The 17,813-nt window shown below is 55.9% G+C and overlaps 1 protein-coding gene across 1 annotated transcript in view; it reads right to left on the bottom strand.

Moving 5' to 3' along the window:
* PHACTR3 (phosphatase and actin regulator 3) overlaps window positions 1-17,598 on the bottom strand; it is a 236,223-nt gene extending 218,625 nt beyond the window's left edge. Inside the window, exon 1 of the mRNA XM_085002521.1 lies at window positions 17,467-17,598. Within this exon, the coding sequence (XP_084858647.1) occupies window positions 17,467-17,572 (106 nt within the window). The 5' untranslated portion in view covers window positions 17,573-17,598. The remainder of the gene's footprint in view (window positions 1-17,466) is intronic.
* Between the last annotated feature and the right edge of the window lie 215 nt (window positions 17,599-17,813).

Here is a 17,813-nt window from a genome sequence, read left to right as displayed (position 1 = left end):
TTCTGATGACAAACTGGATATAGGGTGTGGGATTTGAGGTGACCTTCAAATCTGATATTGACAATAGGGTGCATGTGCTGCCGTTTCCTGGGTGGGAAGGATCAGAGAAGGGGCAGATGGCGCAGAAAGAGGAGGGGCCCCATTTGGACCTAAGACGTGTTGCAGAAGAGCCTGGCTCAGGACCCACCAAGGCTCCCAGACACCCCCTGCTCCATCAGGACAGGGGATGAACGGGCACTCACTCTGGGGTCCCACAGAGCCTCTGGTACCTGTGTGGGGCCAGTGGGGGGGGGGGACCCTCTCTGGAACTGCAATTCCTCATCTTGGAATAAGCATGGTCATTCCTGCCCGGCTATTCAGTGCCAGCCTTTCCAGGGGTCACAGGGAGAGAGCCAGACCAGCCCTGGTGGTGCTCTCAGAGAAACATTACAGGTTGACAAACCCTGGCGAGTTGATGGGCCAAGGACCTGAGCCCCCACCATGTCTCTGCCTTGAGTTCAGGGAAATTTGTCAGGCCTTGGATGTCACAGGTGCCCAGAAAACAGGTGTTTGGTGACTGAATCAATGAGTCTGCACAGGGTGGGTGGCGGCCCTCTCCCCCCACCCCCACCTGGTCCTAAGAGTCCTCACCTCACCCATCACAGGGATGGAATTAAACCAGCAAACTCAAGGGCTTAAAAAAACGGCTCCAGGGAGTTCCCCTCATGGCTCAGCAGTTAACAAACCCCACTAGGATCCACGAGGATGCAGGTTTGATCCCTGGCCTTGCTCAGTGGGCTAGAGATCCAGGTTTCCATGAGCTGTGGTGTAGGTCACAGACGCAGCTCAGATCTAGCCTGGGGCTGTGCTGCAGGTCGGCACCTGTAGCTCTGATTCGATCCCTAGCGTGGGAGCTTCCATAAGCCGCGGTTCGGCCCGAAAAAGCATAAACAAAACAGAACAAAACTGCTCCAGCTGCCAGCTCTAGGCTCTGTCCAAGAGCTTAGGGAACTAATGGAAGAGGGTGGGGCGGGGGATGGGTGGAGCTCAGGGTGGGGATTCAAGGCCAGGGCGGGGATTCAAGGCTTTGTGGAGACAAAGCAGGGCGGTGAGGAGGGGAGCCCCGCCCTCTGCTGGTCACAGGAAGAACTGCGCCCAACTGTGGCCCAAGGGAACTTCCTGGACCCGCAGCTGACTTGGCCTTGAACTTGGCCTCCTTCGCCCTTTGACTTTGGTGGGGTCTCTAGCACTGGCCGTGCCATAAGGCTACCCAGGGTGGTGCTCAATGCAATGCCAGCTGTGGCTCTTTTCTGACACGCCCAACTCTTCTAAAACAAAAGCCTCGATGCCACCAACTCTGGTCCCCACCCTGAAGGCACTGCAGCCAGAGCCTCCCTGAGGAACGTGCGTGGCCCCCACCCACACCCTGCTTAGCCCCCCTCAGAGTGTCTTCCGTGCCCAGGCTGTCCAGAGAGGCCCTTGTGAACCGGAGTCCAAGACCCCGGCACCAGAGGGGATTCGATGCCTTCCTGACCTTGTGTCCCCTCCAGCCCGCGTGCGAGCCAGAGGAGGGCCTTCCCCATAGGGTGCGGGCATTCGGCCCAGCACCCAGCGCGGGGCACAAAAAGCTTTCTGGCGCAAGACGCTGGCCTTCTAATGTCTTCCGTGCCCCGTGCCTGCCCAGGCGACCGGAGGGCCAAATAGGATGGCGGCGATGGAGGAAGAATAGGAGCAAGCCGCACAACCGTGGAGGGATGGGGCGCCCTCTGCAGGAAGGACAGAAAACAGCCCCCAGAGGCTCCAGCTTATCTGACAGGGGGGTGTGGGCAGCACAGAGCTGCAAGTCTCAGGGGACCACCCCCCTGGGTATATCCGATATGCCTCTCTTGTCGGAGGGTGCCATGTGCCCTGTTTGTAGCTAATGAGGAGGGGGGCTTCCTGTGGGAAACAGGGCTGATGGACCGAGAGCCACATACAGAAAAGGCAGTAGTCGCCATCACCCTGGCAGGTGCTGATGGCAGGGTGCCTGCTTCCTGTCTGGATGTCCTGCGGGGTCTGGAGCTGCAGCAGCCACCCGGTGACCCTGGAGTGACACACGTGAGGATGAGATGTCAACAGCCATGGACGGAGACCTCAGACCTGCCTCCCTCCAGATCCCTTGTGAAGGAACAAATATCCTACAGCTTAAGCCCTGTTGGTTGGGGGTTTGTTTACTTAACATATAGCTCTTACTATGTGCCAGACATCGTGCTAAAAACTTCATAATTATGAATGTGGCACATGCTAAAAATGACCAAGAAGGGAGGTACTCTTAGATTTCATGTTGCAAGTGAGATGCAAAATGCTTGAGTCCCTGCCAGGGAGCAGAGCGAGGATTAGAACCCAGGTCTTGTGCTCCAGAGCTCAGGCATTGTTGCAAACACATCTGAAGTGACACAGGCAGCGACCTCATGCTTCTGAGGACTGCCCCCCACCCCCAGAAGTCACTGGCTTGGTGATAGAGGAGGTGGCAGTGGTAAGAGGATTCAGTGATGGCAGCACGGATTCAATGCTTGGCAGCCCCGATTCAACGCTTGGCAGCCCCGAAAAGCTAGAATCATCACCCTCTTTTTACCAAGAATGAAGTGGAGGCTCTGAGGTGTTAGTGACTTACTAAAGGTCTCACAGCTAACAAGTGACAGCCACAGGACAGGAAAGGACTTCTATATTCTTTCCACTGTGCAAGCCCACCCCTGGTAAAATCTCCAGCAGCAGCCATAGCTTACAATGATGAACACACACACACTGGATGCCAACCTGCCCAGGTCCTGCCTGCTTGGTGCCCCTGCCAGGACACAAGATGCCCCGTCACAGCATCCCAGCACAGCCTAACTTGTCCTCTTTACAGAAACCCCCACACATGGAGGTATGAATAAAGGCAAGAGGGTGGAGACAACCAGATGTCCCACAAAGCCTGAGGTCTATCCAAACTAGGGAAGATTATGCAGCGGCTTTCTTTTTTTTTTTTTTTTTTTTTTTTTTTTTGTCTTTTTGTCCTTTTAGGGCCGCACCGGCGGCCTATGGAGGCTCCCGGGCTAGGGGTCTAATCAGAGCTGTAGCCACCAGCCTATGCCAAGAGCCACAGCAACCCGGGATCCGAGCTGCATCTGCAACCTGAACCACAGCTCACGGCAACGCCGGATCCTTAGCCCACTGAGCAAGGCCAGGGATCAAACCCGCAACTGCATGGTCCTTAGTCAGTTTCGTTAACCACTGAGCCACAAAAGGAACTCCTGCAGCGGCTTTTTTAATAAAAGTGTACGTATTCCACCAGCAGCCTCCCTCACTCCCTGGTGTCATCACTCATACCCCCCATCACCACCCCCAGGCTCTGAAAGTCTGGGCGGAGTCCTGGGCGGCTCAGGGCTCAGCCGAGGGAAGGGGTCCCTCCGGGAAGAGCGTGGCCACCAATGCTCCCACCAAGCAAGGCTTTCATTTTGGCCAAGAGAAAGGGATTGCGAAAGACGTGGGTGATCAGAATGTTAACCATAAATAAAAGAGCAAACGGGCCACATTCTGCTACAGTTACACCCTCCGCCCCAACCGTCCAGCCACTTGACTCTTTTATTTAATTTCTCTTGCTTTTTAGGGCCACACTTGCAGCATATGGAAGTTCCCAGGCGAGGAGTAAATTCGGAGCTGCAGCTGCCAGCCTACACCACAGCCACAGCAATGTGGGATCTGAGCCACGTCTGCCATCTACACCACAGCTCACGGCAACGCCAGATCCTTCATCCACTGAGTGAGGCCACATCTTCATGGATACTCGTCGGGTTCATTACCGCTGAGCCACAGAGGGAACTCCCAACTCTTGCTTTTAAAAGAAGATAATTCCGGAGTTCCCGTCATGGCGCAGTGGTTAACGAATCCGACTAGGAACCATGAGGTTGCGGGTTCGGTCCCTGCCCTTGCTCAGTGGGTTAACGATCCGGCGTTGCCGTGAGCTGTGGTGTAGGTTGCAGACGCGGCTCGGATCCCGCGTGGCTGTGGCTCTGGCGTAGGCTGGTGGCTACAGCTCCGATTCAACCCCTAGCCTGGGAACCTCCATATGCCGCAGAAGCGGCCCAAGAAATAGCAAAAAAGACAAAAAAAAAAAAAAAAAAAAAAAACCCTACTCAGACCCCATTCCAAAGGGACACGTTTCCTTTCCCACAGGAGGCTGCGGTGTCAGGCTTACTGCCTCATCACACATGGATTTCTGTCTCCCACATCTCGTCAAGGGAACAGGAGACAAAATACTTCACCGTGTAACAGTTCAAACATGGCTTTGAGCCCAATCCATAAAATACAGAAAATCCATAGTACCAGGTATACAGGTAGTACTTTAAAAATACATCCCACATCTGGTGGCTGGGATCATTCCAAGAAGCCACTTGTGCAAAGCTATAAACAACAACGGCTGTATTTTCATAGGAGCTATTGTATCTTTCAGAGCCCACATTTCACTAAACTGCTCTGCCACCTAAAGCTGGTGGTCCCACTGGGATTTCCTAGGGGGAAGGGCAGTGATTCAAGCAATTAGATCCTGGCGCCTCCACCGGTCCCCGTGGTTTCCACAGTGGACGGGGGAGCAGAGGCTACATCAGCCCCGCAACGTGGGGTGCAACCGAGGTGACTCCTGGCATTTCAGGCTGCAGTCTGGGGGTCTCTGACCCTCCTGGTTCATTCTTTGCAAGGGCTACCTGGAGGGTGGTGGTATAAAAGAGAACCCCAGGATTTTAGGAGAATGGGCTCTGGGGGACGTTCGGCAGGAGGGGGCAGAAGGCCAGAAATTGAGAGCCCCCACTAGAACCGCAACACATGGCAAGACGGGGGGTGGGAGGGGGCGGCCCTGCATTCAGAAAGGCACGTGGGTCTGAAGAGCACGGGGGTCCACCAGGCTTGATCCAAAAGAACACGCCCTGGAGCAAAGGAGGCCCTAGTCTGGGGTTTGAGGGGTCGACTCATTCATGGATTCACCTGTCCACTCATTCGCAGAATGTGCCAGGGCTGGGGAAGGGCAGGACAGCTCCTGGCAATAGCACATGCAAAGGCCCTGGGGTGAGAGCGCTAGGCAGGTCCAGGGTCTGGAAGGGCTGGGTGGCCAGGGTGCTGGGGGCGAGGCGGCGTGTGGTGAGGGTGGGGGGCAGGCCCCAGGACTCAAAGGGCCTCGAGACCCATGGGGTATGGATTTTATCCCGGGAAGAATGAAAGACCCTGAGGGTCTCTAGTCGGAAAGAAAGGGCAGGGATTTCCCTTCTCTGGGAAGGTTATGGGGTCACTGGAGGGAGGCAAGAAGAGGCTGGAAGAGAGGGGAGTAAGGCGGGGGGCTGCTGAATTCAACCAGGAGAGACCCAGAGGCAGCCTGGAAATAGTTAGGAGCCCAGATACATGTAACTGTGATCTTCCGCCACCTCCTGAGGCAAAGCTCCCGTGCAGCTGAACCCGAATCAAAGATTCCTTCATGCACTTACTGTTACAATTCACATAGTTACCAACTGATTTCTGTGCTCTATAAATTGTATGTGTGTGCATCGGGGCGGGGGGGTGATACCAGGATTTCGCGAAGTGGGAAGCGCTGGGACATAGCTGTCCCCCCACCCAAACTCTCCAAGTGAGCTTGCAGCCGATGTAACGCGTCTCACCACAGAGGTGTCACCCCATCCACACCTACTGGCTCCCGGTGGGCCAGACCCCGGGCTGATCCACTTAGCCGCAGTGTGGACGGCAGCATTCTAACCCAGATTCCCAGTCCCGGTTACTCAATCAGACATGATTCTAGGCACTGCTAAGACTCCTGCGATGGGATCAGGGTTATAATCAGCTGACTTGAGGCAGCGAGATCATTGGGAATGATCCAGATTTGTCATAGCAGGAGCCCTCACAGCAGAGGGGAGATGGGGGCGGGAGAGACGGACAAGCGGGGAGGGACTCGGCCTGCCCTGCTGGCCTTGAGGGGGCCACACGCCGGGCAATGCAGTGGCCTCTGAAAGCTGAGGACCACCCCCAACAGCCATTAGGGAAGCAGGGACCCGGCTCCCGAGATCTTGGACTCAGGGAGGAACGTAGACCTGTCCACACCTGGACACCTTGACCCCGGCCTGTGGGACCCAGAGCAGGGCGTGGCCGAGCCCACTGCACCCCTGACCCTCCTTGCCCCCCCCCCCTGGCCCCACAACTCACAGGAGGCAGTAAAGGGAAACGTGCGTCTGTTCTGGCGGCCACAGAAAAGGAACACTTGCATCCCCTTCCTAATCCCCTCAAGGGGCAGAGTTCGCCGGCCCTGGCATCATCCCCCACCCAGAGGAGGACCAGGCTCAGAAGGGAAGGCCCTGCAGCTCTGCCGGGCTCCGAGGGGCCTCCTCCCACTCCTGCACGACCCTGCGCGGCCCTGCAGAGACCACCTGCCAAGAGGAAGTGTCCGAAGTCAACCCAAGACACAACCAAGGGCACAAGCCACCAAGACGGGGGGACGGGCGGAGAGAACCAGCCGGCGTGCCACCTGCAGGGCCCAGAAACCCACCTGCAGGGCAGGGCTCTTTCCTGCTACCAGCCTGCTTGGTTCCAGGTCAGGCACCTCCAAGGTGCAGCCAGAGTTGGGGCACCCATGAAGGACCCCTGAATTAGGCCCCAGGGACCAGCACTGTTTTTCAGAACAAAAGGTAGGGAATACAAATGGTGAGGCAGGGGAGCAAAGGGCAAAGAATCCAGAGTTTGCCCAAGTCACCTGCCCAGGTTCGGACACAGCTCCAGCAGCGGTGTGACCAGGGGCAGGTTCCTCCACCTAAGCCTCAGTTTTCCTCATCTGTCAAATGGGGTCACACCTCCCATACAGACATGCAGACACAGGGCGGCAGAACTGAGGACAGGGCTCGGCTGGCATCTGACCCTGGCAGGTGTGATAATCACTGTCCCTACAGAGATTTCAGTGTGGCTTCTGTCCAGGCATCCACTATGGTGACACGCAGTGCAAATGACCATTAGGGCGCACTTTCACCCTAATTCTCCGGGTTGGAAGTCACTTTGCCCTACTGAGGAAAGGGCTATCTCCTCTTATTTTTTTATTATGCCAATGTTTAACCAAGAGGTAAAACTGGAGCTGGAGTTCCTGTTGTGGCACAGTGGGTTAAAGATCTAGTGTTGTCTCTGTGGCAGCTCAAGTCACTGCTGGGTTCAATCCTTGGACTGGGAACTTCCATATGCTGCACATGAGGCCATAAAAGAAAAAAAAAATGGAGCTAATTTGCCATGATTTTGTGTATGTGGCTTATAGGAAAAAGCTCAGACAGCAAAGCCATTAAAATAAAAATAGAAATAGGAAATTTGCAGCAAGTCTTTCTTCCCATGCCGGCCTCCTCATTATCTGAGTGAGTGTAAATTACAGGAGTTAAAAGAGATCTCGTCCCAGAGGCGGTTCGGCTCACACAGCTGTCCTGGACATTCTCGAGTGGACACAGACGGTCCTTCCCTTGGATTAGGAGCCTCATCTAGTGCCGGGTTTATTTCGGTTCTTACCCGGGGGGTCAGCGGCAGCAAGCCCACCATCCAAACACGCAAGACACACAGGGTAGGCGGCAGCACATCTGACTCACTTCCAGGAGACCTCGCTGCCGGGAGGATCAGGACGCGGATGGACTGGGGAGCGGAGAAGGCAGGTGTTTTGATTAAGACGTGGATGCAGGTGACGGCCGGGGACACCTGTCGGGTACCTCTACAAGGGGGGGCCAGACGGGAGAAGGCGGCCCAGGCAGAACACAGCCCCTTCAAGTCTGCTGGAGAAGCAGCTGGCCGCTTCCTCGGGGCTCCCCTGGGGAGAAGCCAGAGGCTTGGAACAGACGCCACCCGGAGGAAGACCCCTCGGAGGCTGAGGAGGACGCTGTCCCTGGGCCGAGGAAAGGCGGGATGTCCCAGTCCCATCTGCGGCCTGTGTCCTCAGGCGACAAAGCATCTGCCACGTGCCCACGACAGGGAGGTGGCCACAGGGCGGAGTGGACACCAGCCCGGGAGTGCCCGGCATTGGCAAGAGTGTGGCAGAGGCTGTGGTGCCACGTGTCCAGGACCCCCCCAGGGCTGGGGACTCACGAAGGGCTCCCTGCGCTCAGATACAGTCGTACTCACGGCTGCGACTCACCACAGTGAAAGGACACAGAGCACCGTCCGCAAAGGGACAAGGCGAGGGAGTGACACCCAGGGAAACCAGGCGCAAGCTTCCAGAACCTTCTCAGTTCCTCCGCCACCGAGGAGCTGTGACCACAGGTGCCACAGGCTGTCTCCCCAGAAATTCATGAGAGAGCAATGCCCAGCGTTTTTCCTTGGGGGCTGCTCCCGGAGCGGGCAGGCACCCTCTGCCCAGACGTAGTGGGGCGGCGGACCCCAGGAAGAAAGCGGGGGATCGGCGTGCACCAGACTGTCTGTGCAAACGGCCCAGCACTGGAGAGGGTGGGGACCTACCCCCCCACCAGGTTCCGGGGTGCCGGCTGAGGGCCGCCCCCACCAGCAGGCCTTTGGAAGGAGAGCAGACGGGCCGCTGACTCAGCCCTTTCCCGCACACTCAGGGGTGAGGGGCGCTCAGGGACTGGAAAGGGGCTTGTGTGGGGGTCAGTGCGGCCAGGGGAGGGGTCACCAGACAGTGTGGCTAGAGTGGTACTTTCCAGATACGGCCACGACACGACCCCACCTCACACCTCACCCGCGCGTCTGCCTCCCCACTCCCCACGGGGTGGACCGTTTCCAGCAGAGGGACCAGTCGTGCCTTCCAAGGCCAGGTCAGAACAGATGACAGGACCGGAGCCCGCTTCTCCTGGATGCTCCTCTTGGGACCCGAGCACCCAGGGAAAGCCGCGTGCAACAGATCTGAGGCTCGGCCCACAGCCCCGCCGAGCTCCCCATGGACAGTAGCACCAGCCTGGCAGGGGTTCTGTCCTGAACTGTGCCCCCTCAAAATTCATACACAAAAATCCTAACCCCCAGTACCTCCACATGGGACCGTATTTAGAGATGAGGCCTTTTAAGATGAGATTAAATTCAAGTGAGGCCACTAGGGCAGGGCCCCAACCCAATCTGACTTTAGAAGGAGAAATCTGGACACACAGAAGACACCGGCCACGTGAGGAGGTGGCCGTCTGCACACTAAGGAGCGAGGCCTCAGAAGAAACCAACCCTGGAGTTCCCGCTGTGGCACAGTGGATTAAGAATCTGACTGCAGCAGCTCAGGTTGCTGTGGAGACGCGGGTTCAATCCCTGGCCCAGCACAGTGGGTTAAAATATCCTGCGATGCTGCAGCTGCAGCTCAGACTCAATCCCTGGCCCAGGAACTTCCATAAGCCATGGGGGTGGGCATTAAAAAAAGAAGCAGAAGAAACCACGCCTGCTGAACTGTCCAGCCTCCGGAACTGAGAGAAACTGAATTTCTGCGGTACTTTGTTATGGTAACCTTGGCAAACGAACACACCAGCTGTATGAGTCAGGGGTCTCCGAGAAACAGCACCTAGAGCAGCTCCCCAGAGACACACAGAGAGAGACAAATATGGGGGCTGGCTCACAGGATGACAGGAGAAGTCCCCTGATGTGCCGTGTGCAAGCTGCAGACCCAGGAAAACCAGTGGTCCAGGTCCAGCCCCAACCTGAAGGCATGAGAACTGGGATGCTGATGGCCAAAGGCAGGAGAAACTAGAGGGACAGCTCAGCTCTGAGCACCCAGGACTGCAGGATTCCCTCCCGGAAGAGGCCTTATCGAGATGACCCCTGGAACTAGTCAACTTTCCTGAAAATATTGGAATTTCACAAAATCAGCATTTTCCCAGGTGATCTAGGTCACCCAGTCTCCCAAGGGCAACAGGCACCCCACCCCGTCCTTCCTCCCACCCCCAACTGCAGACCCCAAGCCACCGGGACACAGCCGTGACCTGCAGGGCCCCTCTCATCTCCATGGCCCCAGCCAGCACCCCACTCTGGCTGGGAGAAGTCTGATACAAGGGGGGTGCGCTGCTGGTGTTGCTTTTCCTTAAAATAAACTGCAACTGAGTTTTGGTAGAAATTCCCAAAGCAGCAGTTGCCTTAACGAAGCTAAGAGGAAGGATCTGGGGACCCAGCGCCCTGTGTTTTTTAAGAGGAAGTCACGAGGTCACAGGTCTAGGGGGGCATCAGGGGAGGGGCTCCTTTAGCCAGGACAGCGAGGAAGGATACCCAGAATTCTCCAGACAGCGGACCCCTGCAGGCCGGTGTTTCTCAGTAAAAGGAGTTTCTTAAATGCAAAACGAACTGTTGATCACATCAGTAAAACCACACGTCATCAAATCAGAAAGCAAACTCCTTGGAGTTCCCATCGTGGTGCAGTGGAAAGGAATCCAACTAGGAACCATGAGGTTGCAGGTCTGATCCCTGGCCTCGCTCAGAGGGTTAAGGATCCGGCGTTGCCGTGAGCTGTGGTGTAGGTTGCAGACCAGGCTCGGGTCTGGTTGGTGCCGCTGTTGCTCCGATTAGACCCCTAGCCTGGGAACTTCCATATGCCGCAGGTGCAGCCCTAAAAAGACCAAAAAAAAAAAAAAAAAAAAAAAAAAAAAGGCAAGCTCCTGCCTCAAACCTGCTTCAGTTGAAGGTTCCAGAGACATTGTTTCATGGCCATGTGTCTGCCCCTCCCCCAACCCTCAGCCACCTTTCCTTCTCTGCTAATGTTTCCACCAGAACTGATGCTTCACTGACGTAAACATTTGATTCGTGGAATCTCTATTAAAAACCTAATCAGGAGGAATAAATGAGGACTTTGGGAATAACAGATACACCCCACCACACATAACCGAAAAACAAGGACCTACTATATAGCCCTGGGAACTATATTCAATATCTTGTAATGACCTATGAGGAAAAGAATCTGAAATAGATAGATATATCTGTATATATGTAAAACTGAACCCCTTTACTGTGCAACTGAAACTAACACATTGTAAATCAACTATTCTTCAATTTTTTAAAAAATCTGTGTTCTACCTCGTACGATTCCCTGGAAGTAAATTTCAGTGGATTAAAAACACAAATGTAGGAGTTCCCGTTGTGGCGCAGTGGTTAACGAATCCGACTAGGAACCATGAGGTTGCGGGTTCGATCCCTGCCCTTGCTCAGTGGGTTAATGATCTGGCATTGCCATGAGCTGTGGTGTAGGTCACAGACGCGGCTCGGATCCCGAGTTGCTGTGGCTCTGGTATAGGCCGACAGCTACGGCTCCGATTCTACCCCTGGCCTGGGAACCTCCATATGCCGCGGGAGCGGCCCAAGAAATGCAAAAAGACCAAAAAAAAAAAAGTTAGAAAAAAAAAAACACAAATGTAAAAAAGAAAAGCTATGTGGAGTTCCCTCTGTGGCTCTGTGGGTTAAGAACTGGACTGCTGCGGAGGCGTGGATTCGATCCCCCCACCTGGCACAGTGGGCTAAAGGATCCGGCATTTCTGCAGCTGCAGTCTGGATTCAATCCTTCCATACACCACAGGGGTGGCCGGAAAAGAAAGAAAGAAAGAGAGAAAGAGAGAGAGAGAGAGAGAGAGGGAGAAAGAGAGAAAGAGAAAGAAAGAAAGAAAGAAAGAAAGAAAGAAAGAAAGAAAGAAAGAAAGAAAGAAAGAGAAAGAAAGAGAGAAAAAGAGAAAGAGAGAGAGAGAGAAAGAGAGAAAGAAAGAAAGAGAAAGAAAGGAAGGAAGGAAGGAAGGGAAAGGAAAGGAAAGGAAAGGAAAGGAAAGGAAAGGAAAGGAAAGGAAAGGAAAGGAAAGGAAAGGAAAGGAAACCATATGCTCACTAAGAGGAGGGATGGGGAGATAGGGTTACGACCAACCATCCTGGGTTGCCTGGAACTCAGGGGTTCTCAGGACATAGGACTTTTCGTGCTAAAACCAGGACCATCCTAGGCAAACTGGCACAAGATGTCTGCTCTAAACTTGAGGCAGAAAGAGATTCCTTAATGAAGACACAAGAGGCAAAGACATAAGAAAACGCTTGATAAGCTTGACTGCATCGAAACTGAAAACTCAGGAATGGAATGCACAGCTTGGTGACCAGAGTTAACGGAGGTGCATAGTTTGTTTGAAAGTTGCTAAGAGAGCAGATGGTAAAAGTTCTCATCATACCCACAAAAAATTGTAACTATTTGTGGTGATGCATGTTAACCAGATTGCCGGGGTGATTATCTTGCAATTTACACAAGCAGCAAATCATGACATCATACTCCCAAAACTATGTAACATTATATGTCGATTAGATCTAAAAAAAACCCCCCAAGAGTTCCTGCAGTGCAGTGGGTTAGGAATCTGACTGCAGCGGCTTGGGTTGCAGCGGAGGCGTAGGTTCGATCCCCAGCCTGGCACAGTGGGATAAAGGATCTGGCACTGCCGTAACTTCGCCAGAGGTTGCAGGTGGGGCTCAGATTCAATCCCTGGCCTGAGAACTTCCATATGCCGTGGGTGTAGCCATTTAAAACAAACAAACGAAACCTAAAAACCTCTACTCAACCAAAGAGGTTAAGCAAAATTAACAAACAAACAAAACCTAAAAACTTCTACTCAACCAAAGATACATTAAGCAAAATTAAAATTAAAAGACATGCCACAAGGAGAGCAAAAATCTCTACTGCAAACAAGATTAGAACCCAGAACACAAAAACAGCCTTACAAACCAATTCTAGAAAGATACTAACAAGCCTATAGAAAAGAAGCAACTCACAGAAAGTGACCTCCCATGGCTGATTAGCAGAAGAAAACCCCTCTGCAGCCATCAAGGGACTGCAAATAACACCCAGGAAGCCACACTCTTCTTCTGCAGGTTGGACATTTAAGAAACTGAACTAGAGAGGAAGGCACCTCAGACACTGTGGTTGGGGTGACGCAGCCACTTTCCAAGTAAAATTTACAACAGGCTTATCCTGTGCCGCTTATCCTGTGCCCCGGAATCCCAGCCGCGGAGAAGCACGCAGAGACACGCTCCGAGGGGAGCACGTGGGCTGCAGAGAGGCAGCACCAGTAACAGAGGGTCTAAGGACGCCCTCCAGGACCAGCAGCAACAGAGACTCAAACGCTGGAATATTCTACAGCACTCTGGAAGAATGTAGGAACCCAGATGAATCTCCAAGACACGCTGTTGAAGGAAAACAGGAAGCTTCAGAACCTACTGCCACATTCAGATGCTGCCGTCAGGTGTACTTTGAAGCACTTATAAGAAACCATCCTATAGCCCTTCTGCCGAGACACACACACACACACACACACACACACACACACACGTCAAGACCGTATGGTGGAAAAAGACACTCAGTAGTAACAGGGGTTCCTCTGGGGTGGAGGGAGGAAGGAGAGTTTTACAAGATTCTGTAACCTTTCCACGTCTCACTTGGAGAATGCATCCCTAAAAGACCAGTGTAATTAATTTTATTTTTCCAGAGAAATCTGTTGCCTGTGTAGGAGAAGACATCACCCCTTCATCTGACACCTATTTACCGAGTGCAAGGGGCAGGCCAGACCCTTCTCAAGCCTGAGGACTACCCCCTTCCCGGCAAACAGAAGCCATCGGCCAAGTTCATCAGTCTGTAAGTTCCACAGATGAGGGAATGCCGGTGGCAGGAAAATGCCCAAGGCACCTGCGCAGGTAACAAGGAGGGCAGGGAAGATCTCAGCTGGGTGGCACACCCTCGAGGGGCCTTCTACGGCTGCCTGAAGGTCACAGACCCTGCCTCTGCCTCCACGTGCACACCTGTCACAGGAGCGAAGGCCGAGGCAGGAGGAAGGATTCCAGAAGTTTCCAGATGCCTTGTGCTGCCCCTAAAGCCACAACTTTTAATGAGCATCAGCTGGGACGTGTGAGCACAGGGATGGGCTTCCCAGGCTGCTGGGCAGAAGCTGGAAGTGTGCTGGGGTCTGCCACGCCCAGCAGCCACTCCCTTCCAGAGAGAAAATCCCTCTGATTTCTCCCGGGGTCTCAGGCCTGGCTACTGAGGGGACACAGGCTCCATCTGTGGCCTGGGTGGCCTGCAAGCCAACCCGAGGGCCGGGCCTCAGCCGTGCAGCTCCCCCCCCCATTCCCAAGGGCAGGGGGACAGGCCAGGGGACGCTGGCTGGAGCCCCCGATGCCACCCGCCTTTCTGTTGGGATTTCTAGTTTCCCAAGCTGCTACCAGCAAAGCCTGCTGAGTACAGCTGGTTGTCATTAATTCCAAGGAACTGGGCAGTTCAGACCCAAGCCAGGGCTTCAGAGCAGCTGCCTTTGGGGAGCCTGGTCCAGCCCTAACTGACTCGGAGCCCTGGGCTGAGCCAGGGAGACAGGGCGGTACGTTTCCAGCTGCCTGGTGCTGCCCCTAAAGCCACAACTTTTAATGAGCCTCAGCTGGGACGTGTCAAGCTCTCATCAATCATTCCCTTCCCTTCGAAAAAAAAATGTAAGGAAAAAAAGCCTCATTTGGGGCAGAAATATCCCAGTACGAGTCAGCGCTTCTGGATCCTACGTCGAAGTCTGGAAGAACCAGCAGCTCACGTGTTCTTAAATTAAAGCAGCTCTGGCCACAGAAATAGCGCATTATCCCTTTAAGGCTGGGACTTAGGATTCACCCGAAGCAGGCTCCGGGAAGTTGCCCTGCAAGTCAAGGGAGCAGAGCTCCAGGTGGCAGATCCCAAATCCTTGGGGTTCCAGAGGGAGAGAGGTCGGGACCCCCAGAGTTGTGGGCACACAGCCTGGCTCACCCTGGGTCCCTGGACCCTTGCTCCAGGGCAAAATTTGGTATTTGGACTGGAGTCTTATGTGACCCAACCCAGCAGCCCAGAGACCCAGTTCCTCACCGGTGAGGGCCGTGAGGTGTCAGCCCCTGCAGGGAGATCTCAGGTGGGAGGCTCCAGGCCGGCCACCTGCCTGCAGCTCCAAACTCAGCCTGGCACCCGACCGTCTGGCACATCCTGGGAGATGTCAACCGGCCTCTCCAAGAGCACACGACCTCCTCTCCTCAAACTTCCCGCCCACCAACCTCCATCCTCCTGCATGGAGCCTCGCACGGCTCCAGAAACGGACCCCAGCCCTATGCAGCAACCCGGATTTCAGGCCCCCAAGGCTTCGGCAGCTCCTACGGGTTCTACCACCAAAGGGCCCCACGCAGCCCACTTTCCCCACCTCCGTCCTGCCAGCAGCGGGCTGGTCCCTTCCCCACTGGGAGCCTGCCACCAGGACAGCCAGAATGAGCTTTCTCTCGAAAACAGCCGGTTTTGTGATTCCTGAGCCTAAACCAGGTGGCCACAGACCACGTGCTCGAACCCCAGCTCAGCAGGAAGTCCAGGGTTCGCCTCACCGGGCCAGCTCCTCGTCTGCCCTCACCCAGGACCTCAGGCCCCATGACCCTCTTGGGTTCTCCAGTGCCACCAAGCGAACCGCCACCCAGGGCTCTGCTGGGACTGCGCTCATTCCCTGTCCTCACTCGGCTCCCTGCTTCTCCCCACCCAAAGCCGTGGCCAAACATCCCGGAGGAAGAGCCTTCCCCGGCCTCCCCAGCTGCAGCCGCTCCCGCCCTCAGCCTCTTCACCCTCATCTTCTTCCCGACCTTCCTCTGCACAGAGATTCTCTTTGTGTGTCGCTTCTTTGCCTCCTTGTCCATCGTCTTTCTCCCCCCACCAGAATAAAAGCTCCCTGCGGGCAGGAAGCTGACCTGGCTCAGCAGCCTCCCCAGCATGTAGTCAGGCGCGCCTGAGCCATTTTCGGTGATGAATAAACATTTGCTGACCCTCTGCCGAAACAGTCGCCTTTCTCTTTGGCAAAAGTGGGTTAGCTGTGGCTGAGCCCTGCATCCTTCAAGGCCTAGACAGAAGCCACAGAACTATTTTTAAAATGCCCAACAATTGAAATGAGCATGTGGGGCAGGAATTGCGTAATGTCCACAGGCAGATCATACACTTGTGATGGCTCTGAATGCACTGCCAAGCTGAAGGTCAGGGTTTGAAATGTCCTTTCTCAAAACCTAACCCCAAATAGGCTTCATTGTAAGCTCAGTGTCCTGGCACTGCAACGGTGTGGGGAGGGATGCTTTCAGGGGAGGGAGCAGGCACCTGTGTGTACCTACTGTGTGCAGGCGTGGGCTGAGGGGGCTTCTGCCCCATCAGAGGCTGAGCACTGGGCTGGCAGGGGAGGGGGGCTCCCTCTTGTTCACTGCTGTACCCCCAGGGCTCTGCACAAGGTCTCCTGCTTAGCAGAGTCTTGATATTCACAAAGGTTAGATTCAGCCACAGAAGGCTGGGGCTCCACTCCCCACCTGGAGGTGCCCCAAAGCTTCTCCGGGGGCGTCTCGTCCTCAGGGCGCCACAGAGGGCCTGGCACATAACAAGCTCTCAAATGACACCTGCTGGCCCCAACAACTCCAACACCCTGCATCTCAGCTTCCAACCTCCGCACTGCCAGCATGGTCCTGAACGTTTTTTTTCCTTCTTTTTGGGGGAGTAGGGTGAGGTAAGGGGGAGCTTCCTGGGTATCACAGGAGGTTCCAAGCATCCCTGGCTTCTCCTCCCCCCCACTAGCAGACCTCGGGGGAGGAGGTGTAACAACCAAAAATGGAGCGGGGGCCATCCCTGTTGAGAACAGCTAGTAAGACCCATAGATGCATCTAAACCCAAGTTCCCAGATTGGCTTGAACCCAGAATCACCCAGGGAACTGGTTAAACGTACAGATTCCAGGAGACTGTATGGGGCAGGCCTGGGGCAGGATCCCCCAGGCACTCATACCAGCGGGCAGCAGGATAGACTCTGCCCTAACTCTCCTGGGGCGCCGCTGGTGTTCAGCATCCTGGTCGCCAACTGTACCAACGGCCACGGAATCCAGACCAAGCTCTCTGCCCTCCAAATGGGGAGATCTAAGCTCCGTCCGCCACCAGGTAAGTCCTCTCCCCCAACCAGGTGGAGCCCTCGCCATTTTCCGGCTTTCTCAGCCCGTCTCGAGATCCTGTTCCTTTAACTGCTGCTGGACCGGCTCCAGGACCAGGTGTCTGTCTGCAGGGGCCCTGGCAGCTCCTGCCTGGCACAGGTGGAGGGAGGTCTGCTGGCCTCCCTGCGGGGGGACAAAGGAACACGTGGGGAACTCTCACTGGGAGGCAAGCGCTGCTCACGTGATGCCAGCTACTGCCCCAAGGCTTAAGCATTGGATCGCGCCCCATTTACAGATGCGGAAACTGAGGCACGGTGACGTCAAGCGCCATGCGCCCAGGGTCACGCCGCTAGCAGAAGCGGGTTCCAATCCCGGGACGGCCGACCCCAAGACCGGCGCTCCGAAGCCCCGCGCGCACTAACTGCCCTTGTTTGGGGACAGAGTCGCCCACCGTGGCTGCAGGGCCAGCCCGAGCCGGGAGGCGCCCACCTCTGCGCTGGGGGCGCAGCGGACACCCTAGCCACCCCGCAGCGGCCAAGGGCAGAGCGCGGGATCTCGGCCGGCCGTCCCCCAGCCCCGCGCCCGCTCCTCACGTCGCGCGCTTACCTGGAGCCGGGCCTCGCGTGGCGGCGGCGTCCCGGGCCCCGAAGGCGCGCAGCAGCGAGCGCACCGGCGCCGGCCAGCGGCCGCGCCCCCCGCCCCGGCCGCGCATCCCGCCGGAGGGCCGCTCCAGGCTGCGTCGCGGGGCCGCCCAGCGCGGCGCAGAGCCCGGGGCTGCGGGAAGCGCCGGCGGGGCGGGGCGGGGGCGGGGCCGCCACGCGAGGCCGGCCCCTCGGCCGGGCGGGGGCGCCGGGGGGCGCCGCCGTGACCTTGATCTCCCGGCCCCCGCGGGCTCCGCAGCCCTGGATGCGGGACCCTGGTGCCAGGACGCCCTGGAAACGTGAAAGGACAGC

Source organism: Sus scrofa, chromosome 17 (assembly GCF_054392235.1).
Source record: "Sus scrofa isolate SSC_HxYL_T2T_F1_AM1 chromosome 17, Sscrofa_HxYL_maternal_Yorkshire_Landrace_v2.0, whole genome shotgun sequence".
Lineage (NCBI taxonomy): Eukaryota > Metazoa > Chordata > Mammalia > Artiodactyla > Suidae > Sus > Sus scrofa.
The sequence above is the reverse complement of the archived record's forward strand: the minus strand, read 5'-3'. Positions and strand labels throughout refer to the sequence as shown.